The 24,109-nt window shown below is 37.4% G+C and overlaps 3 protein-coding genes across 5 annotated transcripts; 2 read left to right on the top strand and 1 right to left on the bottom strand.

Moving 5' to 3' along the window:
- The first annotated feature begins 46 nt into the window (after positions 1-46).
- On the top strand, positions 47-17,544 carry LOC129243479 (uncharacterized). Of its 2 annotated transcripts, none has more exons than XM_054880523.1 (13): positions 47-201; positions 960-1,155; positions 4,975-5,100; positions 5,264-5,440; positions 6,316-6,723; positions 6,795-7,650; positions 11,938-12,337; positions 12,440-12,617; positions 13,268-13,376; positions 13,452-15,895; positions 15,963-16,080; positions 16,133-16,567; positions 16,653-17,544. In XM_054880523.1, the coding sequence occupies exons 2-13, from the start codon at positions 973-975 to the stop codon at positions 17,501-17,503; spliced, it is 6,285 nt and encodes a 2,094-aa protein (XP_054736498.1). In that variant the 5' UTR covers positions 47-201; positions 960-972; the 3' UTR covers positions 17,504-17,544. The 2 variants fall into 2 exon arrangements, with proteins under 2 accessions (XP_054736498.1, XP_054736499.1); XM_054880524.1 differs by having other exon boundaries at positions 11,950-12,337.
- Positions 17,545-19,600: 2,056 nt separating this feature from the next.
- LOC129243481 (nucleoporin Nup37) lies at positions 19,601-20,771 on the top strand. Its single transcript, XM_054880527.1, has 3 exons — positions 19,601-19,808; positions 19,866-20,064; positions 20,122-20,771. The coding sequence occupies exons 1-3, from the start codon at positions 19,665-19,667 to the stop codon at positions 20,730-20,732; spliced, it is 954 nt and encodes a 317-aa protein (XP_054736502.1). The 5' UTR covers positions 19,601-19,664; the 3' UTR covers positions 20,733-20,771.
- Positions 20,730-23,589, bottom strand: LOC129243480 (cysteine--tRNA ligase, cytoplasmic). Of its 2 annotated transcripts, none has more exons than XM_054880525.1 (7): positions 23,489-23,589; positions 23,220-23,428; positions 22,641-23,130; positions 21,899-22,585; positions 21,692-21,836; positions 21,033-21,619; positions 20,730-20,958 (listed from the first exon to the last, which is right to left on the bottom strand). In XM_054880525.1, the coding sequence occupies exons 2-7, from the start codon at positions 23,396-23,398 to the stop codon at positions 20,830-20,832; spliced, it is 2,217 nt and encodes a 738-aa protein (XP_054736500.1). In that variant the 5' UTR covers positions 23,399-23,428; positions 23,489-23,589; the 3' UTR covers positions 20,730-20,829. The 2 variants fall into 2 exon arrangements, with proteins under 2 accessions (XP_054736500.1, XP_054736501.1); XM_054880526.1 differs by having other exon boundaries at positions 23,497-23,583.
- Positions 23,590-24,109: the final 520 nt, after the last annotated feature.

Raw genomic sequence — 24,109 nt, forward strand, 5'->3', positions numbered from 1 at the left:
ATTCAGCATATTGTGAGCATACTCAGCGACAATCGGTCGCCATTTTGGCAATGTCATTTTTTCATAGAAATCGTGAAGTTAGGGAACGTCGTAGTTGCAGTGTTACGTGAAAATAAGTGGTTTAAAATATATATAACTCTTAATTTATAACCAGAAAAAAGTGTTAATTGCATAATTAAGTGAGTTTAATTTTAATTGGAGGTAAGTTTTGATATATTTAGCTTTTCTCTAACTATGTAAAACGTGACGCACATATTTCTGTGTACATTCACATACACATTTTTTTTTCGTGCAAATTATTGAAAATACTGCTTCCATAGGATAATTGATTGAATATTCCTGGAATTGTTGATTTAAATACAGTGAAAATGTTTAAAAGAAAGACAAAAAGTGGAATTGTTATAGTTTCGTCTTGAAAATTGAGTAAATCGTGAAATACACATAAAATATGTGTATATGTATACATATTTGCGAGGCCCCGTAGCCGCGATCGCAAACCACGTATCGTGGCGTAAATTTTTGAAACAGTTGTGTGCGTATCGTATGCATACGTATGTATACATAAGTTCATATATTTATGTTACATTAAAGTTGGAGAAATTATAGCAATAAATGTTGTAACATGTGACAATTAGTAGTAACTTTATATTCTGTATTATTTATCTGGTATTAACAATCTTTTGTTTTGTTTATTATTATATGCACAAATGTGTTATTCCATTCAAAGGCATTGTTGCTAAGACTACAATTGTTTACATATTGCTTAAAATATGATCCAATTAATTTTATTTTTCTGTAACAATATTTGAAAGTGGAAAAAAACATTAACAAAAACGTATTTCAAAAACCGGTTTACTTGTGTAATGTGTGTATGCTCAGATGTATTGGCGCGATAAATTGCATGATTTAAAGAGTTATGTGAAATTTAAGATGAATAACAGATATCCTTAATTTTTTAGGCATTCACGTAAAATGGATGTTTCTGTAAAAACGCAAGATGAAAATGAAGCGCGTGTAGCAGAGGAATACCTTTCCAGCCTGTCCGATCTCACTTGTAATAGTAAACCATTGATAAATATGCTAACTATGCTAGCAGAGGAAAACATCGCATGTGCACCAGTTATAGTTAAAGTGGTTGAACAACACATCGCTAAGGTTAACACATTTTTTCTGAATTTAAAATAAGTTACAAAAAAAAAAAAAAAATGCCATGTCTCAAAGTGGGCGTAGGATATTTATTTGCGTGTTTAAAACGTCTGCACTTCTTATAAATGGATATCAGATGTTATGCATTGTATACCGGGCACTTTATACATAGATATCTTGCGTTAGGAAGAAGGTTTTTTTTTTATCAAAGACTCGGCTTTAAACGAAATTATTGATGCATCTACACAAAATTTTTAAGCTCGCATAAAATGTTTATTTATTTATTCTTAAAGTCAAACGTACAGCCATGGGTTATTTTTACGATAATTTTTTGAAGAAAAAATTGTAAAATTCGTTTATAATCAAATGGTGCTAATAATGCAAAAAACCTAGGCATAAATTAATCATATTAGATATAGGAAAGTTTAGGAGTTATATGTTTTTACAACAGGTAAGTTAATGAAATCAGTTGAATAATTGTTGTAAAGGCAATAGTCCCATTTGTTAGTGGTTCGGTAAAATTGAAGTTAGAGAAATCAGGAAATGCCTACGCGACGCATCCCGCCGGCGCTGTTATTCATGTTCTTCGCCCACAGACGGCAACGTTTACATCTTTTCGCTCTATCGGAAGCGATTGCAGGTTATATAAAACGAAATTTTTTCATAAGGCTAGTCGTTTATGGCTTCTCATCTCATAGGTACCGTCTTATAAAGTACCATTGGTGGTACACGCCGTCCCATGAAGCAATCTTGTGCGGGCCACCGCTGGTACACGCCGCCTCATGAAGCAATCTTGTGCGAGCCTCCGGTGGTACGAGCCGCCCCATGAAGCAGACTTGTGCGAGCCACCGGTGGTACGCGCCGGCGTGAACGTGTTAAACTATGTGCGCCGCCACTATCGTATTAGTTTAATTCCCTAAACCGTGCTCTCATGTGCTGTTAATTGTTCGATGTATTCCAAAATAAACGGCTAGCCCTCTGAATTTTCTCGCATGTTTGCAACATTACATTTACTGCGATTGCCTTCCTTGCAGTGGAGAAAGCTCCAGACTTGATAGAACATTGCACTAAGGACTATGACTTGGTGTCTCCTCGTGCTACCTGAACCTAGCCTTCATAGCTAACATAGATAACTATGACAACTAAAAGCTGAGCCGATCTCTAGATACTGTAAGTGTTATTCAACAGGTCACCAACCCGTGAACTTTGTAGCAAGTCAGGTACTATTCAAACATTTTTTTTCCTATGACTGACTTCCTAATCATTACTTGCGCCGCATAAACAATGTCAAATTTTCCTAAACAATAAATGTCGATGACGCGTAATCAGATCAAGTTATTGATACGTATCACGGTAGCCAACAAATGACCGTTAACCGGCTCTTAACGATTTTAAAGAAATCAGCTCATTTGCTGACATAACAGGGGATGTGACAGCGGTTTGTTTATCGCAAAACTGATATAAGAAAAATCAACGCAGAGGTTGCTCAATTGGTGTTTACAAGGGACAGTTTTGCAAATGCAACAGCAATACATTCACACATTTTAAATAACACATTCACAATTCTCTCATTGTATTTGTCAATGTTCGAAGATGGTACATTTTCGAAAACAGTAAACGAAAAAATTGATGTGAGAGCAAGTAATTTGGCTTTAAAGTAAATTTTCCTTTTAACTGCCTGAACGCATAGGTTACGTAAACTCTGTTTTCCTTTTTGACAGCTAATACACGTATTTTCAATTGCCCTTAGAGCAACTGTCTTTTAAGCATAAGTGTCATTCGCCTTATGTTATAGCATAGACAGATCGTGGCATTAATAGGGATGAACGATTTAATTCGAAACTATCTCAGAGATGAAGAGCAATTAATCCGGGCCGACCATTAGACTGTATTCCCATAATTTAAGCGGAAAAGCAGTAATTAAAAAACCCAAACTTTTAAAAAGAAGAACAAGAAAAATTAGATTCAATGCTAGTTTGCACCGAGAAGTTCGAAATTACATTAATTGTTTTGATTTTACGGGTGAGTTTGAGAAAGATTTTTTCCAATAAATATTTTTTTTTTTTTGGTATTAGGGCAACTAATTCCCGTATTTATTGTCTGCTATCTAACTTTTACTTACAAAACTATGAAAAAACTAATGAGATGTTCACTAATCCGCGTAACAACCGTCTGTCACACTACAATTTTAATCAGATTAACTGTCTCGGTAATCCGGATTCACGGAGCTGTCTGTCAATACATTAGATGATCAAGACGACAGCACTTAAAGGTTTAACAGATTTAATCAAGCAAAGGTGAAGCAGTAATGACCTCCGAACTTTTTTTTTTAATTTTAAAAACAAAAATTCGTCTTAAAATCTTAAATAATCCTATTAGGAAAATGAGGTTTTTCCGACTATTTCTGTAGAAATCGGTTAAAAATATGAGAATAATTTTTATTTATTTCAGTTAAATAATTTATTTCAAATATACATACATATACAAAATACATAATATACATAGACACAGCTACAATTTTAAACAAACTTATCGTAAATATAATAAATAATCATCATTTCTCTTGGTTTGTTAAATATCTAACAATTATTTTTATTGGGCTACAGAAATACCAATTCTTACAGCTAAATATAACAAAAAGAAAGTAAATTTACATTAATTATATCTTATAAAAAAACTTAACATATAATTTCGTTTATGCGTGGAAAAATTTAGATGCGAAGTCTGAGAGTTACATAGGTGAATGGTTCTAGAAACAGGTTCATTGTGTGCGCTCATAGTTGTTCTATTGTTGACTTACTAAAAGCATATGACTACGTAATTTTAGCGTTGGCATACAGACTTTAAATCAATTGAGAATTTCATGGCATTTTATGGACGCTGAGAGAATGTTGTAAGCAAACACATCTCAACTGGATCTCAAGGCTAACTCAACATAAGGCATTGCTACATGTTAAGTAGATATTTTATACAATCAAATATACATCGCTCTGAAGCTGTAGATGTTAATCTGTTATAGTAGATCGTACTAAATTAATAAACAAATTTGAGGTATATAGTGTTTTTTTTTATTTAAAAGAGTGTGAAATGATACAATATGTCGGACATGTGCAAATTTACTTAAGGTAGTTTGTAATAAATCTTTCAATATTGCATGCTTATACCTTGGAATTGTTTCCGGGAAAGTTTTAAAAAATTATTTCCAGCTCCAACGATTCGTCTTCCCCACCGGATGTGGCTGAAAGAAAAAAAGGGATAATGCACAATATCTTCCTTAAAAAAAATTAAAATAATAATAACAAAATTTAATAAACTTGTTTTTCAAAGAGCAGTTGTTTTTGATTGTCTTTTATTTCGTCACGCTAATACTATTTTTTTACCAATACTATAGCCAGACAAATTAAACTGACTGTGCAGGAAAAATCTTAATTGGTGTACTCTAAATTTATACGGTGTCAAATAGGTTTTTTTTAAACAAGTGTTTTCTATCTAACTAGTTTTTCAATTTTAAATGAACAATTGGGTTGAAATGGTACAAATATTTCATATTTATCAATAGTCACTCTAATAGAGAAAAGTAAAATATGTTTAACCAATATTTCTATAATGAAAATGATCACATTCAAATGGGAATTAGAAGTTGGCATTGTAAACAATTTTTCAAAAATTTCCGTTGTAATTTCGCTGCCCGTTTTTTAAGCTTTGACCGTACTGCTGTTTCAGGTATGTCGGTCGGCCGGTCTGGTCTCTGAATCAATTAGGCGTCAATTTATTGCAGTTTGTTTTAAATTTATTCTTTCGTTTATTCCCATTGTTCCAATTCTACAGGTACCGCCAGATATAAAGTTGCCTTTGCTATATTTAATAGATTCTATCGTGAAAAATGTAAAAAGCACATATATTCATCTCTTCAGTCAATGTATTGTGAACATATTTTGCGATGTCTTCGAAAAGGTAAGCATTCACGACGAACGAACGCATTTGAGTAAATCACAGCTGTTTTTAACTAAATGGGAACAATTGGAAATAAGTTATTAACTTTTAGTTGTCAATGGCTGTTTTTGAACTCAACTGTTTTACGATTTGATAATTCTTAAAAAATTGTTTAATTGCTAAGGTAAACGAAAAAATTCGTGAACGAATGTATGCATTAAGGCTCACTTGGAATGAAGTCTTTCCGTCTCAAAAACTCTACGCATTGGACGTTAAGGTGAAGCGCATAGACAATAATTGGCCAATTACAGCAAAGCAAGCGCAACCGTCTATCCACGTGAATCCGAATTTCTTGAAATCTGTGAGTATAACTGTTTTGGGCTCGATTTGCATTGAAAGCATCATACGGACTGTTCAATTTGTATGATTATAGCTGCTTATAAATATCGAAACTCAAATTAAATTTTCCTGATATATAGCTTGGTTTTTTTATTAGTAATAGAGAGAAGTTGTAGGTAGCTGTTATTAAAACCACCTAATTTTGGAAGATTTATGTTTTTAATTTAAAAATAAAGGGTGGCAAAATATATATCAAAAATCGAATAAGATTTTTTTTAACATTTTTTAATTAATTTAATATTTAACATTTTTGCGGACTACCCAAATGCATAAAAATACAAATGTGCATACACTTATGCTCACATAATTAAGTTACTTTATCTTTTTACAGTATTCGAAATATTTTTCAAGCCAAATATTATTCTTCACTCTTCCATAAAAATATAGTTCATTGTATAACAAAAATCTTATTAATCAAAGTTCCGAACTTTTTGCGAAATTCATAAAAACTTAACAAATTCCAAAAATTATCATGAAAACTCAACTTTTTCATCAGAATCTTAAGAAACTTTTTATGTATGCGACTTTGTAGCTCATGCAAATCTTGGTCCAGAAAAATGTAAGTCTGAAGTCGCTCAAAAATCAAGTTTTTCACAATTTTTTTTGCATACTATGTTTAGAATTTTTTTCCAAAAAGTCAGGAACTATAATTTACAAGGTTTTTGTTTTGAAATGAACTATATTTGTTATACAAATGTTCTTTAAAAATGTATCATAAAGTAACTTTATTAAGCGAGCTCAAGTGTACATATATGATGCTTTCATCATATAATATTTTTCGCAATGGCGTTGGTACGAGTGCATAGGTATATATTTATATGAATAAAATTATTTCAGGTGGGCAATGTACAAGCCGGCGATGTTGAGGAAATCTTGCAAGCTAAAACTCGTGAATTGTTGGAATTGAAAAAGCGTAAACTCGAGTTGGAATTAGAGGCGACAAAAAAGAGTTTGGAAGAACAAGACAAACAGTTGTCAAAGGTGGCAAATGGTATCTTGCCACCAGAAGCAAACACAATGTCTAGCATGCGTGTGCCTGTAGTACCCACGCAAATAATGCCACCTGGCATAATGGCGCCCAATATGATGCCACAACACCACATGCATCCCCGTGCACAACATCCGGTGATTGTAGGTGGCGGCGGAGTGCCGCCAGCAGCAATGTTTCATCCAAACTTTCATCACCCTAGACCGCAACAACCACAACAACACATGCCAGTCGGTATGATATCTATGCCGCCACAGGTATGCAAATTTGCGCGCAACAATCTTGCAGTATACCTATTCTATTAATACGTTATTTTATTTGAATGTAGAATTTTCCACCTGCCAACAGTGGCAACAAACCGAAAGTACATCCTGTTAATCCCGCATTGTTAAACACCATAAGACATCGAGATCCGCGTTTGGCGCGCCAACAGCAAATACAGGAAATCACGCCGTCAATGCGTGGAACATCAAAATCTTCTTCGCGCGATGGCGATGATTCGCATAAGTCGGATAGTAAGTCGTCTTTATCGACGGCATACCGCAATGGTAGCAGCAGTAAAAGTAGCCGTAGTGATGGTTCCAGTAATGCCAGTGGCAGTGTGAGCTCGGTGGGCAGACATTCTTCAACGAGTGAGCGTCAGCGGAAAGGCAGCTCGTCACGCGACAAGGAGAAGGATAAAGATCGTAAACGTAGCGAATCAAAAAGTTCAACTTCATCCGGCGGTTCGAGTTCCTCGGAGCGACAGAAAAGCTCTACATCTAGTTCTGCAGCTGCATCTTCCAGCAGCAGGAGCAGTAAAAAGTCGACAACTAGCAAATGTGATAAAGACGCCTTTGAGATCGCACCACTTTCAACTACTTTCAAGCGTAAGACATCGACTACATCGCTGTCTGGCAGTGAATCATCGTCTTCACGTAAAAAAGATATGAAACGCAAAACACACACTACCCATTCATCACCGACACTAAAGCATCGTTCCCGTAGTCGCTCGCCAATTGAGTCAAGTGTTGGCAAGAGTGCAACTATCGGCACTAGCGGAAGCAGTTTGTCGGATCGCGATGATAGGCGTGCAATGCCAACATTTTCGCCTAAGAAGCAGCCCAAAAATCACACAACCGATTCGGAACACGAGGAGGACCTGTGTAACAACAAAAACAGCGCTCTGAAAGTAGAAAACAAAAGTAAGAAACGCTTCCACTTTCTCATTATTTTTCAGCTTTTACGAGAAATACGTATTGTTAATATGCGAAAGAAAGAGAGAAGAGAGAGCGCGTGTGGACTTTGGGTAGTATTGTACAAATATTTACTATAGAGTTGCAATGCAATGTTTGTGGGAGCAAGCTAATTCGCTTAGTTTTGAATAATGCATTTCGTCTGCAACATTTGGCAATTATCCTATTCGAAACTATTTATCCTGTTGAAATTATATTGTTTCTTGACTTCTTAGTCGCCGAGGTTTTTTACAAGCCTTTTTCACTGTGTTAACTCAAATTGTTTTGCTTAGGTGTGCCCTTTGCCTGTGGTCGTTTTCCCTGTTCTGTCTAGTTTATTTTTTTTAATTTTTTTTTATTTCTACTGCTAAAATATTGAATCCAAAGAAAATTTAACAAATAGATTAAGTAGTCTTTTGAATGTGATAAAATAAACATTTTTACAAAAAATACGCTCAACCAAAGTTGTTTTACTCGTTTAATACTCGTATTTTTATTCGTTCAGTATTTTACTCTTCTCCAAAACTTATTCGCTCTATTTCCAAGATTGCGATATTTTGATCGAATATACGTATTTTAAATTGCCAATACGAGGTTATTATGAGCACGCTTTGAAAGGGATCACGTCCACCACACGTCCTATCTCTCTTTGGAATTAAAATAATTTCTTGTAAGAGTGAACAATTTTGTACAATAATTGATAAGAAAAACAAGAAATTTTGAGAAACCAGTAGCTAAAAAGTAGTTGTGATAACATAAACTATTTAGAATAATAATGATAGTACTAAACAAACAATTGCAACTGTATCAACATTAAAAAAGAAAATATTTAAAAACAAAATAAAGACTCGTATAATAAGATAAAACCAAGTTCATTGCTTGTATCAAGCTTCAAGCAAAATCAGATGCAGTAAGCCGAAAATTAACACCACTCGCCACAAATTGACTTAGTATGTATTTAGTACTCTGATACTTATGCTTCCTGACTGTCCTTATTCACTTTCAGAGGTATTGTATGTAATTTGTAGCCACCACCACAATAGTATAGAGGGGTGCCCGATATTTATATATCTATATATATACATATAGAGATATATATAAATTTTTTTTGTTATGGTTTACTCGATTCAGATTTTTCATATGGCAAACTTTAGTAGGGGATGCTCTGAGAGAGCCTTAACCTACGACCTTTTCAAAACGAATGTAGGTATATTGTTTTTAATATTTAGATTCTAGAAAGCTTCTTTTTTTAATTTATGTATTTAATACCAGTTTTAGAAACAAAAGAAATATGTATATATTCAAAATTCAGTTACGGTTTCTTCCAAGGAATTGAAAGTCGCGAAAAAATGCTTCTGGAATGTCATTATATGCATATCCGACTTGTTGCATGTAACAAAGGTATCTGATGGAGAAAAAAATTCAGAAGGTGTGTCCAGGATCAGACCGTTAACCGCCTCTCAGCGAATTTGAAAGAATCAAATTATTGGCTGACATCACCTGGGTTATGACAGTTATTTGTTTACGAAAAAACTGCGATTGTGTTGGTGATATAAGAAAAAATCAACACAGTCTTCGCTCATATTGCTTTGTTGCCTTCTGAACAATGATGGGGCGAGTGTGTAAATACATGTGAAATGAGCGGGCAGAATTCTGCTGCCGAAGTTACTCGCTCAATTTCGTTTTCCTCCATAGCAGATTGGCCAAACCTGATAATTTATCATCATTGCATGGTATCGTACTAAGTGATGAGAGTGTGATAAGTAAGTGAGTGATAAGATAATAATAAGTGATTCGGAAGTGCACAAGTTCCAAACTTCGGGCACGAAACACGAATTGATAGAAAACGTATCATATTTTCCAATAGCGATCACGGCAGTTCGTCATAACAAACTATCTGGCATTCCGAAGCAGCGTAAAACTATAGGTCACTCCATGTGTGAGAAACATCAAGACGCACACCACAAATAGGAGGAGGAGCTCGGTCAAATACCCTAAAAGGGTGTAAGCGCCAATTATAAAATATAAATGATAAGTATATAAGTGTATTATATACATATATACGTATATAAGTAATATAAAATGCACTTATGTTTCTATACAAGTAATATAAAATCTTAACCGCTTCACACTACTGATGAAATTCATGAAGTGTGCGATATATGGACTTGCAATATCTGCAGGTGTAGAAAAAACGTGAGAGCCAAGATATCTGAATCTCAGCCCGGCGAGTCCAGGGCAGCTGAGGAGAAAGAGCAGAGATTATTCCACTGCATCGTCCAAACAGCGGCTTCTGATGTTAATGACAAATGAGCGTGCAAAAATTGATCTGTCCTCAAGTGTAGGAAAGCTAATTAATGGGCAACGGGAATAGTAAGAAGTAATTTTTTCAAAGATAATCGAACTTCACCCCTGGTGAAAGATGTGCCGTATTCGTATGAGTCATTTCGAAAAACATTTTTTCTTTGGATGATAGGTTGCAAGGAATAAAAGTTTCCAAAGTTATCGGAGAATAATTCTTCTACCATATAAGCGTTCCTCGAAGTTCGAAAATACTAACGGGGGAGTGTATTAAAAGATTTTAAAAAAATTCTCTGAAGTAAAAGCCATTATCCGAATAAAGTTTCAACGCTTTTAAAATAATTTATTATTTCCAAAACACACAGAACGCTTATTTGAGTGACTGTTAGTATCCGAAGCAGAATGAAATAAGTTAAGTTGAGTATATTAGAAAAAAAGATCGTGCAAAAACTCGATAGGAGGTTTTAGTGTGTACTTTAAGCCTCATGAACTCATGAACGGTTAATAAGAAATTTGCATAATTTTTGTTCTATGTCTATAATTCGCACTCATAGTTTATAAAAGTTAGAATTATTTCAGTTTAGGGGGGGAGTAGCCAACAATCGCTGGGAAAAAGATAAATTGAAATCCCATCCATTTTATTTATTTTTGGTTTTTGATGCATTTTTTTAGTATCAATAAAATATTTTTTTTTACCTACTAATAGCGTATAAGTGTACTTTTCAGAAAGTTAGTATTTCTTTGTTTGTTTGTTAACAGTAATAATTCCGGCATGTGAAGGCACCCCGCACGACACTAACCACCTTTTCACATGCCTCCTAAAACCGACTCATCTAACACCCCTCTCCGTCTGGACCCATCCCGTCGAAACAGTATGTTTCCTGGGCCTACCCCTAGATGAGCTAGACGAAGATGACAGGTGATATACCCGACACTGGCGGGGCTATTATTACTGTTAACAAACAAACAAACAAGTATTTTTTGTCGTTGATTTTTGTTTTTTAAAGGTAAAATTTAATTCATTAACCGTTTTATAGGGTTAAATAAATTTATTAAGATTTAAAGAATTTAAGGAAGGATTTACTAAGAATTTAGATTTCCATTAGATTTTTTTAACGCTCGAGTTAGATAAAAAGAATTATATAATTTCTTTACAATATTTTTTTGTTTATAGATAAAAAGAATTATATAATTTCTTTGCAATATTTTTTTATTTATAGATAAAAAAAATATATAATATCTTTGCATTATGTTTTTGTTTATACTAAATTGAAATTCTGAAAACTTATTCGAGTACCCTAATACGTATTGTGGTGTGTGTGTTTCGCTTAATAAAGCTTCGGATAATATAAAACTGGTTAAGACCTTCTTCTTCGTTTAGTTTTTATACTTCCTTCCTCGTTCACTTTAATATTTGTGGTGGTGATTGTAGTTTCCATAGTTCCTTCATTTAAATCATAATTTCTAAAAGACTTATCCGCTATTTTTAATTTTTTAAAATTGGTTTAAGTAAATGCATTATTTTGATATTTTTTATTTCTTTTTGACGTAATTGCTAGTTTTTGTTTACGATTATTCTTGTCAATTAATTTAACATTTTCCTTGTAAACTTGATTGTAAACTTTAATGTTTTGTAAAACGAAAAGCAAAACAAAAACCAATAAATAAGAAAAAAAAACAGTAAGCATGAAAACAAAATCCTATAAGCAAAAAAACGTAAGCATAAAAAACCAATTTTAGATATTAAAATAGTGACCGACGGATGTTTGGCAATCGCTGCGCAAACGGACATTGACTTAAGGCATTTCCCCCCAATTGCTGCGTTTGCGCCAAAATTAGATCAAATCATAGTAGCTTCTGAAGCGGAGAATGATCAAAATACCACAGTAGCCATAACTACAACAACAACATCACCAAAAGTGTCGTTTAAAATTCAGAAATTGTATAATAAATTAGACAAATCTACAGCGCAACCACCAGCAACGACTGTTGCTCTTGATAATGATGACGAAATGTCAACAACAATTTCAATGGCGTCAACATCAACAGCAGCGAAAGGAAGAGGAGTTGTCGGTGGAATATCGCTGATGAAAACTGAAACTGCAGCTGAAGATGAGGGTGGCAGTGGCGGTAGCGGTGGCGGTGTAGGTGGTAATGTTAGTGTTAAGCGTCACAGCAGCATAGAGGCGCCAGAACAGCAGCTGACCAAGCAAAAAATACCGCCGCTGTCACCAAGCGCGTTTGAGTCAATGCAGGTCGACGAGGTCAGTGGCGATGAAAAGAAACGTCTCTCCACGTCTAATTTGGATCCGGAAGAACCATTGGCCAAGAAGAGTAAATCAGCGAAATTTGATGCGTAAGTACTTTGTTTTGTTTTTTTTTTTTGTTTTTTTCGAAATGTTTATTTCCTTTTTCGGTTTATGATTTCACTCAATCGTGTTTTGGCTATTCACTTTAGATTATTCGGTGACGAAGATGTGGATCTACGTACGGGTATTCCGCCACAGATATTGGTCGCTCAACAACATCAACAGCTTCAACATAAGCCGCAGCGAAGTGATAGTAAATCACCGACACCACCGCCGCCACCATTTATAACAGATGACCAGAACGCGGAGAGTTGGAATAATTTGAAGGTGAGTGACTGAGGAAGTGTTTATATATTCGATATTATTGAGATCTGCAACCTATAAGTATTTAAATGCTCAAGCGTATGATACAAATTTTTAAGATATACGAATGAAGAAGGGGTCGGAAAGAGATGGTTGGTTTTAGGTTGGTTTACCCAATAGGACGTACCAAGTTTCAGTAAAATTCATTCTAGTTAGCTTTGAGACATCGCCGGATAAAAAAATTTACCGGTAAGAAAATATTAGCTGTGCAGAAAATTGTGTTTTGTGTCATGATTAAACTCTTCACTAAGATCGAATACTTCTTTCACTTCTTTCTTCTGCCATGAAAAAACTCCTTAAAAAAACCATCTGTCGTTCTTCTTTTGCATAACAATGGAACAATATCAGATTGTGCACTGGTCTTAAAGAAGATTATATTGATATGTTAATATAATTCCATATCTAATTTATATTATATATAAAAAAAATATTTTGCTGGATATGATTCGAGCCGTTGCGTAGCCGTAGATTGAATATCCACGGAGCCCGTTCAGCATCAAATAGAGAGAGTTAGAGGGGGGAAGCCATGCATTCAATGCATGAGTTGAGCCAATAAGTTTGAATTTATTAATCATTAACTTTTTGAAATCAATTTTTATTTAATTTTTTCTAAGACTGCAAAAACAACAAAAGCATCATCACCTTCGAAAAAATCTTCGAACCTAGATGACGTGCGTGCCAAACTGGCGAAGGCAACAAAATACAGCAAATTTAATAAAACCGGTGAGTTCTTTAGAGTCAGTGCGTCATTATCACTTTATAAATACTAAATGTTGCTTTCACATCTTCCATTCGTAGAAAAATCCAGCAAAGATTTTGCTCAACGTCTCAAACTTTCCGATGCGCAATTAAATGATGACTCCCAAGACGCCAATGATGAAAAAATTCGCACGATAGTTGCACAAGCACAAGAGCTGCTCGAAACCAAATCCATTAATCAGGATCAATACAAAAATCTTATGCAGAAAGTAATGTCCATAAATGAGACGAGCAAATTGAAGGAGGCAAAGAAACGGGAATCTCTTAGTGGCAGTGTACCGAGTTTAAAGCAAATTGACGATGATGAAGAAACCGCCGAAGCGCAACGCGCCGCAGCGGCACGTGAAGCTGTGCTGAAAAAACGTATTCCAAAGTTGATTAGAAATTCCGCTACCCCAAGTGAAAGCACCACCACTTCTTCTGCGGAGATAGCCAATAGCAACACCTCTAACAGATCGCCTATTTATGATGAACGCAGCAATGACAACAGCGACACTAGTGCACCACCGCGTTCAAAGCCGCAAAGGGAAAAGCGTGTAAAGCATTCGAAATGGGGCGAAAAAGTAGACAGCGCTGTTGGTACCGGTGCACCTGGTAACCCAAATTTGCCCAAGCCTTGGACAAAAGGTGGCATGATGAGGCAACATCCTGTGGTTGGCGGTTTCCGTGGTGGCCCATCACCTCCGAATATGCCCAATATACATCCACAAATGCCTTGGCAAATGCAAATGCCGCCCGGTATTGCACCAGGTCCGCCATTTGTAAATCCAGGGCCAATGGTACGTAGCAGTGTACCGCCGCCGCCGCAGGCACCAGTTCTGCCTAATATACCGCTGCCACCCAATATACCGAAACCCTGCAATTCCATCGACAATCCACAAGCCGATTTAGTGCGTACCATCACCATTGATGGCCTGTCAAAGGAAATACGCATCTATGATCAGGTGGCGATCGTTTTCATGGAATTGGACCAGCCACGCGAAATTGGTTTCCAGGCCGGTCAGCGTTCAATCATCATTGATGATGAGCCGCCAATAGCACTGCAATTCAATGACGATTACAAAAATTTCAATATTAACGGTCAACCGCATCGTTTACGTTTTGGATTTCCATCGCGTGAGCTGTACATTGACGAGCACTGGTATGAGATATACTTTGGCGGACCACCCGTGTCGATTCCCATACAAAATCGAATACATATTCTTAAAGCGGAAGGGCCACCGCCACAAGTGAACATCGGTGGTTTGCGTCGCGATTTGGTTGTCGGAAAAATTAATATGATTGTGGATGCACACATTGTTATACCATTGTTCCTAGATGCCAAGCCGCAGAGCTTCAAACTTGGCAAAATGGATCATACTGTACAGTTTGCGGATAATTTGTTGACAGTCTTGCTGGATGGTGAGCCAGCTAAAGTGGAGTATGGAGGGTTGCCGAAAAGCTATGTGCTTGGCGGTGTAAGCTACTTCATACGATTCGGTGCTTTGCCGCAAGGTTTGAAGGCGGGCCAAATCGAAATCAAAGATATGATTTATGTGAAAACGGAAAAGCCTGCTCCAGTGCCTATAGCACCCATTGCATCGCCGAAGCAAGAAGTAGTCGAACCTACTCCTGAAGGTGTAAAACCAGATGTAGATAATAAGACTGAACCAGTAAAGGTTGAAAACATTGATATGGACGCAACTGAGCCTAAATTGGAAGCCGCGGTTAAATCACCCGAAGCCGATCAACCAACGACTGAAAAGAGTGAACCACAAGTGGTCGGCACAGCCGGCACCGGCTATACTGCTATACCAATATTCTCTGCTACGGCTTTAAATGAGATCAATATCGATGAGCTATTCCAGAAATTAGTCTCATCAGGTATATTGGGCGGTGCTGGTAGTGTTGTAGCGTCAAGCAATAAGGATGCAGGTGTTCTGCCATCACCTGCCACACTTGAAGAGGAGCCACCACAACCGATTGCTATACGGCCAATTGACTTATCCAAATCAGAGACCATCAAAACGCGGCAGGCAGCGATTGTGGACACTCTCTTTTCGGGCATGCAGTGTAGTAGTTGTGGTGTGCGTTTTCCACCAGAGCAGACCATCAAGTATAGTCAGCATTTAGACTGGCATTTTCGCCAGAATCGGCGTGAAAGAGATCTATCGCGAAAGGCACATTCACGTAAATGGTTTTATGATCTTGCCGATTGGGTACAATATGAGGAAATTGAGGATTTAGACGAGCGAGAGAAGAACTTCTTCGAAGCGCAGCAAAATGATATTGAAACTTGTGACGAGACGTCAAATCAAAAGTGGCTCAATTCACCGGCGCCACTTAGTTGTCCGGCTTTAACGGAAGATGTCGATCGTGCTTGCGATATGTGTCAAGAGAAGTTTGAACAGTTCTATAATGAGGAAACTGAGGAGTGGCACTTGCGGAACGCCATACGGGTTGAGGACAAGATATATCATCCGTTATGCTACGAAGATTACAAGGTAATATATTTTTATGATTTACTGTCTTTTTTTGAATGTGACTAAAATGTAACCCTAACAATTTTAGGCTGCGCTAAATGCGAAAAATGAAGAAACAGACGATAAGGCGGAAGCCAAGCCCGCAGAAGATACAAATGCGGATGAGGTTGTGATAATTAAGATTGAAGGCGATGATCAAAGCGATGGTGAGTTATTCTTCACTGCCCAAATGTGTGTGTATTTATTGATTTTTCTCAGTTGAAGATAAAGCTGCGGATGCCACGGATATTACAATGGATGATGATGACGATGATGTTATCGTGTTGCCCAATGAAGAACCCTCAGTGACCGAAATTGACGACGATGATGAATATGTGCCCGAAAGTGTACCACCAGTCGCAGATAAAGATGCCATTGATATTGACGTTGAGGACAATGAGGATGCAACTAATGCTGACGCGGATGCCGCAGGATCAGATGTGGAAATACAGGAACCCCACATTCCATTCACAGACTTGGATACGTACGTGGAAAAGGAGCAACCAGATGCCGATGACACAACACAAATGTCTTTTATGAACGTTAAAATCAAGGAAGAACCAAAGGACGACGATGAGGATGAAGACGACGGTTTTGAGGATGTAGGCACCGTGCTAATGGTACCCGACGAGGAGATATCCATACAGAGTAGTGGTAAGTACAAAGAGATGAATGCGAAATATGTTTTTCATACAAGCTTGCCACATATTGCTAACAATAATTTTTCCATTCATTGCAGAAGAGACACAAACTCAAACGATTGCCTCATCAACGTCGGGCATGTCGCCTACAACCGATCGGCCACCTTCCTCGCAATCTCTTATGCAAATTGATGCCGCGGAGTTCGCAGAAGGTTCAGCTGTAGCGCCGATTGATTTAAATACCTCCATTGACGGCAATACCGGCACCGAAGACGAGCACAATTTGTCCACTGTTGGTCCATCACCTGCGATACCATTGGCTAGCTTAGTTAATAAAATTAAAATAAATATTGCTAAGAATAGTATATCAGCAAATAGTAGTAGTACTAGTAATAATAATAGTAATAGTAATAGCGTTAATAACTCAGTGATAGGCACAACTACAGCAACCACCAGCCATTCAATGGGTAGTCCTACCAAACAGTCAACGACATCTGACACGCATACAGGCGAAAATACTGACGGTATTGTTAGGGGTGAAAACACAGCGCAATATAGCAATGTATCAGCTATAGGTGTAGTGTCCACCATACCAGTCTTGTGCGGCGGCGGCACTACGAGTGCACGGACCACGACCGTAACTCCGGTGTCGACCAGTAGCAATGCAAAAAATATAGCTGCCAATGAAGAGTCCAATGTAAGTACGATATCTGTCATTGGCAGCTATGGCAGTACATCGTCAGCGCCTCGTTATTTCCCGCCATCTACGTCAAGCACGGTTGTGCCGGCTGTCGCGAAGCGACAACAAACTACAACGACATCGCCGCCGCCACCACAAGAGGAACCTTTGCCACACGAATTGAAAGAGGCATTGAAGAATGTCAAGCTGACAAAAACGAAAAAGGTGCAATGTGGCGTCGAAACATCTGGGCTATGCTCTATCATGTAAACAGTTCACGTAGAATCTAATAATAAAATAATTATATCATAGTTAACCGTTTAATAATTTCACATTGGAATGTGAATCAGAAATTTATGCTCTTTCATACGTGCATATGTGCATCGTACATGCCATGTGTGCACTGTGGAGGATAGGTGGATTGGTATTTTAGTATCAACATTTTAAAACAGCAACAAAAAAACATTGGCGTTTTTAGTTTAATTTTTTTTACCCTACTTTAGAACTTTAATGAACCACTTGATTTAACCGAATGGAGTATGTAAAAAAATATATATACATATTTTTTTGGATAGCGTACTTATGAGCGTGAGCATGCGTGCGCCTATAAGCATTTTACTTGAGATAGATGCAACTATACGTCAGTAAATGTGCGCGCCTTTGGAAATACATACTACTCCTCGAGCCAACCAAGAACTGCGCTCACTTCCGCTACTTTTGAAATATTTATACCAATAAACAGAAAAATAAAGAACACTTTGTTATTACTTACTTTTCCATTATTATTTGTAACAATTTCTTCAAGAATAATATAAATAAACTGCATTGCCTATTAATTGAATCAAAAATATTACATGGTGCTTTCATTCTATGATACAAATAGTGTATGTACATATATTATTTCATAAAATTTAGAAGTTTTTACTTAATAGTACCGTTAACTAAGTAGTACTTTAAATCACTTTGTCATGGGAATCTCCACCTAACAAATTCAGTCAAGCCGAAACGACCCAAGTTTATATCCAAAGCATATACAGACATGGCTTAACCGATTCCTCGCATACATGTTGATGCAGCTGTTAACAGATTCCTGCTTAGAGCGTTTGTGGTCATTGTCGTGAATATTATCCAACGCTAGGCCTAGGAAATGGGCAAGAAGGAGAAAAGTGTTAGTGTTAGAGTTGGTCTGCCTGTCCTGATGACAGAAACCATCACGTACCTAAATATACCAAATTTATATCAGTCCAAACACTGTATTTCTAATAACATTCCCAAAAGGTAAGGGATTATTTTGTGCCATTACAACAATAATAAATTGCTCCTTGGCGCCCCAAGCTGCAACGTTATTGTATAAGGACATTGAAAATTTGAAGGATATGTCTCAGTCTCATTTCAGTCAATTTCGACTGTTAATAACCTTAAACTACTGGGTGTCACCTTTAATTATTTATCTGATGATTCTTGTCGCACGCGGTATAACGGGAGTTAACCACCTTTACGCTTTGCCGTTGGCGTTGCTCAACTTTCAAGGATGATAGATTTCAAGGTTTGATTGATAGCTATGGTCAAGGTACATTCATTAAAGGTGGTGGCACTAGACCAACAACAATGTTCTGTACGTTTGATTGTCAAAGCAAAGTTTTAGGAAACTAGATCACAAATAATGGATTCGCCTTGTTTCATTCTGAGCTGGCAGCCACATGGACACGGCAAAAGAAAAATAAAACAATTGATTTACCAACATCACCTTTAATATATTCGCCTTGGCTATTGTGAAAAAAAAACTTTTGAGGGGAGCTTTGGCTTGTTAGTGATATACGCATGCCATGGCATGAGCATTGGCTGTGCTAATATTTCGATGTCAGCCTAAAAATCGTTTCACCATGCTCAACGTTGGCTATGTGAACGCCTTTATATGCATGTATGTATGTGTTAGTAGTCTGTTGTCGAAGCCCATGACAACGCATCGCTAAAATTGTATGTAGGCGAGCCTTAAGTATAGATGTGAAATGAGCGGGCTGAATCTGCTGCCGAATCCCCGATGACGTGCAGCCGAACTTACTATCACAATTTTGCTTCGGATGGCTAAAAATTAACTGGACTTTTTGAACTTGAGCACTGATGGCATTAAATAATATTAATAGCAGTAGTTATTTAAATAAAAAAAATTAAATATTTTGACTAATTTTTCTAGCGCTGCTATATTTCCCCAAAAATATTAAACAATTTCAATAAAACCTGAAATTATGGCTATAAAATCATTATTCTCTCGTTGAGAAACATTTGTTGTTTGAAAGACAGCCACTTTCAGCGCCCTTTATCGTTTGAGCTATCGCAACAATTATCGATATATCGATAGATGTGAGTAATCCTCGACGAAGCATTTGCGTCCATTTGTAAATAGAAGATTTATTTTGTATACTGTTAAATAATGCGGAATTTCACGGCAGCGACCCACACTTTGAGCTTCCCAGAGCAAATAGAGTGCTTTGAGTTTTGCGACAGTGATTTTGCCTGCAACTTGTTAGCGCTTGGCAGTAGTAAAAAAATAATATTAGGACTCATTAGTTTGCCGGTAAATATTACAATGGTTCTTTAGTATAGAATCTCTAGAACTTCTGCATTTCCACAGGAAGAATCTGGTTGTTTCGACTGGAAGCGTTTAAAAGACTTATATCATGAGAGCCGTTGTGTGTCGCTATGCTTTGCCCCAGAAACTTCGCTAGTGGTTGTACCAAAATCGGTAATATTTTGCGCGGCTGGCGCCGATTTTCGCCTGCGTATATTTCGTACTGATTTGCAGAATTCCGATACTGTTCAAATACTAAATGGTAGACATAAAATTTTATTGTAATGCACGTTTAATTAAATTATTTCATTCTATTTAGGTCACACTAACTACATAAATCAAGTCATATGGGACTGTAATGGCGAGTTTCTGGCATCTGTTGGTGACGATAATACTTGCCGAATTTGGGATACGAAAACTAATTTTGAAAATAGCGTGACATTTCATTTGCTATCGGCCGGTATGTCTGTAAAATGTCACCCAGAGGAGCCGCATAAAGTACTCGTGGCAGAAAAGAGGGGTGTCATCCACTTGTACAATATTCAGACGCAGGCCCCGCTTATATCTGTTGAAGCGCAAAAGTGTCCACTCCGTTCGGTGGATTGGTGCCCGCTTAATCGTATGTGCATTACAGCACTTGTAGCTGGAGATATAGTTACTTGGGATTTGCGACGTCCCTTACCTATCGATATAAAGCAAGTGCACGAGGACGGTGGGCATATCGTGCGCATAGCGCCCAATGCAGAGACAGTAGTAGCGAGTGTCGGTCGACCCGATGTTTCAGTTAAGGTTTTCACTGCCAAATCGAGAATACCTCTCGTTGACGCTACGCTCAAATTGTACGGCGGTATGTCGTGGCACCATCGCTTACCGTACATTGGAGTTGCTTCAGATCGTAAATTATATCTATGGAAATTGCAAATCAAATAAATTCAAGATTTTGTTTTATTACAAAAATTTCAAAGTTAATTTTTATGTGTACATATAAATGAGTAACCGGATTTTTAGAAAACAAAGTAAGATACAATTAATTTCCATTGGCAGTTGTAGAAAGATATTCTTTATATCGCGCTTCTTGTTGTTGTTGCAGCTTAGTTAATTTTTTCAACAAACCCTTACTCAGCTCTTTACCTTCGGCGTCATGCGTTGGCAAGCCCTGAAAGTATTACGAAAATAAAGTTGTTTTTTATTAAAAAAAAAAAAAATGAAAGTTATGTTCCATTCCCTTACGTTTTCATCAAATTGTGAATATTTATTTTTTTCACTAAGGAACATCTCTTGCGGGTTTATACGTTTTTGCGCTTCCTTGGCGGCCGATAGCTTGGCAGCGGCTTCCTGTTTGCGTTGCTTTTCAGCTAAACGTTCCACCTCGGCAGCTTTTTTCGCATCTCGCTCCTTAAGCAATACTTCCCGATCTACTAATTTCACAGCATATTTGCCGTTTTCCTTATCCTCCAGCCGTACACCCAAATTTGGTAGCACATCATCTCTCAGTTTATCGCACAATTGTAAAATAGCATTTGCTTTAATGGTTTTTGCTTCTTCGCGCACATCGTTCCGGAACTCGGCTACCGCGTCTACATATGGTAATAAGGTAGCTTCAATGTCCACACTACTATCAGCGCCACTCACTGGAAAGCCTATACCGCCACGTGGCCCTTGAATAGTGCCGAATATGTGCAAGATATCCGTTATATATGCAGCAATGCGTCGTAACAGAAGGCAGTTAATATGATCTTTATTGTCTCGTATATAGACATTTGAAACGGAAACCAACTCCCGTAACGCATCTAGAGCGCTGCGCGTGTCAATGTTATCTAAGAGATAAGTAACATATAAAGTATTATTATATACACATACCTATATATAGAATGTAGATCGTAACTTACCACATAATGCCTCATATACTGCATTTCGTGCTAGCTTGAGTTTCTCTTGCAGCGCAGCCTCTGCACTTGTCCATACGCCAAATTGCGAACTTGGTGAGCCATTTTGCATGTGTCGTGTTAAATCTTTCACATTTAAAAAGAATTCCTAAGATAAAAGTTAAGCATTGATCATTGGTATTTGTATGGCCAAAGTGATTCAGCACTTACATTCAAGAATCGCTCATATTGACATGCCATCTCCATTGTGTTGTTGGAGTAATCGAGAGTATCTTTCCATGAGTGCAGCAAAAATGCAAGTCGTAATTGACATGGGGTATTCTTCTTCAATGCTTCTTGTATTGTTACAAAATTTTTCAATGATTTCGACATTTTGCAACCAGCAATGGTTAGGTGACCCGTGTGCAGAAAGTATTTTACCCATTCGGATTGGTTGAATGCTGCCTCAGATTGCGCTAGTTCATTGTCATGATGTGGAAACTTTAAGTCCACACCACCGGTGTGTATATCAAACATTGGTCCAAATATATCAGAGGCCATGGCTGAACACTCGATGTGCCATCCAGGACGTCCCATACCCCAAGGACTTTCCCAAGACGGTTCACCTGCTTTGCTAGCCTTCCATAAAGCAAAATCGTTTGGTGAGCGTTTTTCGATGAGCCGATCTTCAGCTATGGACAAATCTCCCTCACCTTCTTGCAGCGATTTCGTATCACCATAGGCTTCAGGCACAAGTTTAGCATAGTGATGTTTGTCTCGCTTGTCAAAGGCGTTTACATCAAAGTAAACGGAACCGTTTGCTTCGTATGCAAGGCCATTATCGATGATGCGCTCAATGAATTTGATTATCTGGGGCACGTATTCGGACACACGTGTTAGTACGTCTGGAGGCAATATCTGCAAAATTTCTCAATGAGATAAAATGTTTCGCATATTTATTAAAATCACTTACGTTAAGGGCCTGCATATCCTTGTGGTATTCGTTTTCCCAGTAGCGTGGCAGTGTTTCAAATATTGCATTTTCTTTAACAGTTGAGCCGTCTTTGCGATCCAACCAGTCCGCTATGGGATCTTTTGCTTCTGTCAAATACATTGAGCGCGCTTCATCAATTTTTTCTGGATCGTTACTAGCGACTGCCATAATAAGGGTTTCCATTGCATCATTCATTTTTATTAGCATACGTTCAAACATAATTTTCTTGTCATGATCATTTGTTTCCCTGCAGATGACATTGAATTTCTCCAAAACCTCTTTTTGGTCCGCTAACAATTTATCCAGTGGTGTTGTTGCGGCTGCGCTAACATATGTTTCGTACAGATGGTTTTGCCGAGCACGTTTGATTATCTTATCGTCAATATCCGTAATGTTCATAACATAGAAAACATTATAACCAAAATAGTCGGAAAGTATGCGCCGCATAATATCAAAAGAAATGTATGACCTAAAGCACAATCATCGTGTATCAAATATCAATGATAAAACATTTCAATAGCGGAGCAGAGTGTACGTGGCAGTAAAGTTAAAGTTTACCTCGCATGCCCCATATGTGATGCATCGTATACTGTAGGACCGCAGCTATACCAAGTCACATTGTTACCGTCCAGCGGCACAAAATCCTCCTTTTGCCTTGTTAAACTGTTGAAGAGCTTCAATTTAGGTCGGTCTTTAATTGATGGTGGGTGCCAATCAGGTTGCGTTCGCTTCGACATGTTTCACAATACAACTTCCGAATTGATGTTCTACTTATATTAAAATTGACTTTAGTAGATTACTAAAATGCACAATAATATATTACTCACTAACTTACAACGTGTGACGAAAAATTGCACCAGCTAAAGATGGACTGATATGCCAATAGGAAATTTGTGCGATACACATGAAAAAGGTACCAGAAATAGAGAAATGCTTTTTTTAACATAGACAAAAAACAAAAACAATATGCCCAAAAATAAGTATGCCATTGTAAAAGATAATTAAATTGGAAAATGTTTAGTATAATGTCTATTGCTTTGAAAAAAAAAGATTAAAAGGGGCCGATAGAGGGGTGTATCCCCATCTTAAAACTAAAAACCGCACCCGCCGGAGGCTTATAGTTTTTAAGTAATTTAATGTTAAAGTTCTGTAATTTAGCGAAAAGTTGGTGTTGCCATACACATGAAATAAAAACGAAGTTCGTATGCAGAGATGTTCAGTGGAGGGTTGATTGTAAAATTGCAGTATTTTTTGCTTTTCGCGTGGGCGCCCTTCGGCCGTGCTTCAAAAAAACAGCCCTCATTAGTCCAACTACGGCTGCGCATTCCACAGTATTTTTGCGTGGAACTCCTTTTCGCGGGGGCAGCCTTCGCCGCGCTTCAAAAAAATAACCCTCATCAGTCCAACTACAGCTACGCAATCAACAGTATTTTTGCGTAGAACTCCTT

Source organism: Anastrepha obliqua, chromosome 4 (assembly GCF_027943255.1).
Source record: "Anastrepha obliqua isolate idAnaObli1 chromosome 4, idAnaObli1_1.0, whole genome shotgun sequence".
NCBI classification, from domain to species: Eukaryota; Metazoa; Arthropoda; class Insecta; order Diptera; family Tephritidae; genus Anastrepha; species Anastrepha obliqua.

What these genes read in the sequence shown, in the direction of transcription:
- LOC129243481 (XM_054880527.1), top strand. Translation starts at nt 19,665, where the DNA reads ATGCGGAATTTCACGGCAGCGACCCACACTTTGAGCTTCCCAGAGCAA. An exon ending in TAGGACTCATTAGTTTGCCG is followed by an intron (nt 19,809 to 19,865) that starts GTAAATATTACA and finishes GCATTTCCACAG; the next exon opens with GAAGAATCTGGTTGTTTCGA. An exon ending in TACTGTTCAAATACTAAATG is followed by an intron (nt 20,065 to 20,121) that starts GTAGACATAAAA and finishes CATTCTATTTAG; the next exon opens with GTCACACTAACTACATAAAT.
- LOC129243480 (XM_054880525.1), bottom strand. Translation starts at nt 23,398, where the DNA reads ATGTCGAAGCGAACGCAACCTGATTGGCACCCACCATCAATTAAAGAC. An exon ending in AGTATATGAGGCATTATGTG is followed by an intron (nt 21,620 to 21,691) that starts GTAAGTTACGAT and finishes CTTATCTCTTAG; the next exon opens with ATAACATTGACACGCGCAGC. An exon ending in ATTCACAATTTGATGAAAAC is followed by an intron (nt 20,959 to 21,032) that starts GTAAGGGAATGG and finishes TAATACTTTCAG; the next exon opens with GGCTTGCCAACGCATGACGC.
- LOC129243479 (XM_054880523.1), top strand. Translation starts at nt 973, where the DNA reads ATGGATGTTTCTGTAAAAACGCAAGATGAAAATGAAGCGCGTGTAGCA. An exon ending in TTTGCGATGTCTTCGAAAAG is followed by an intron (nt 5,101 to 5,263) that starts GTAAGCATTCAC and finishes TTAATTGCTAAG; the next exon opens with GTAAACGAAAAAATTCGTGA. An exon ending in AGGCGATGATCAAAGCGATG is followed by an intron (nt 16,081 to 16,132) that starts GTGAGTTATTCT and finishes GATTTTTCTCAG; the next exon opens with TTGAAGATAAAGCTGCGGAT.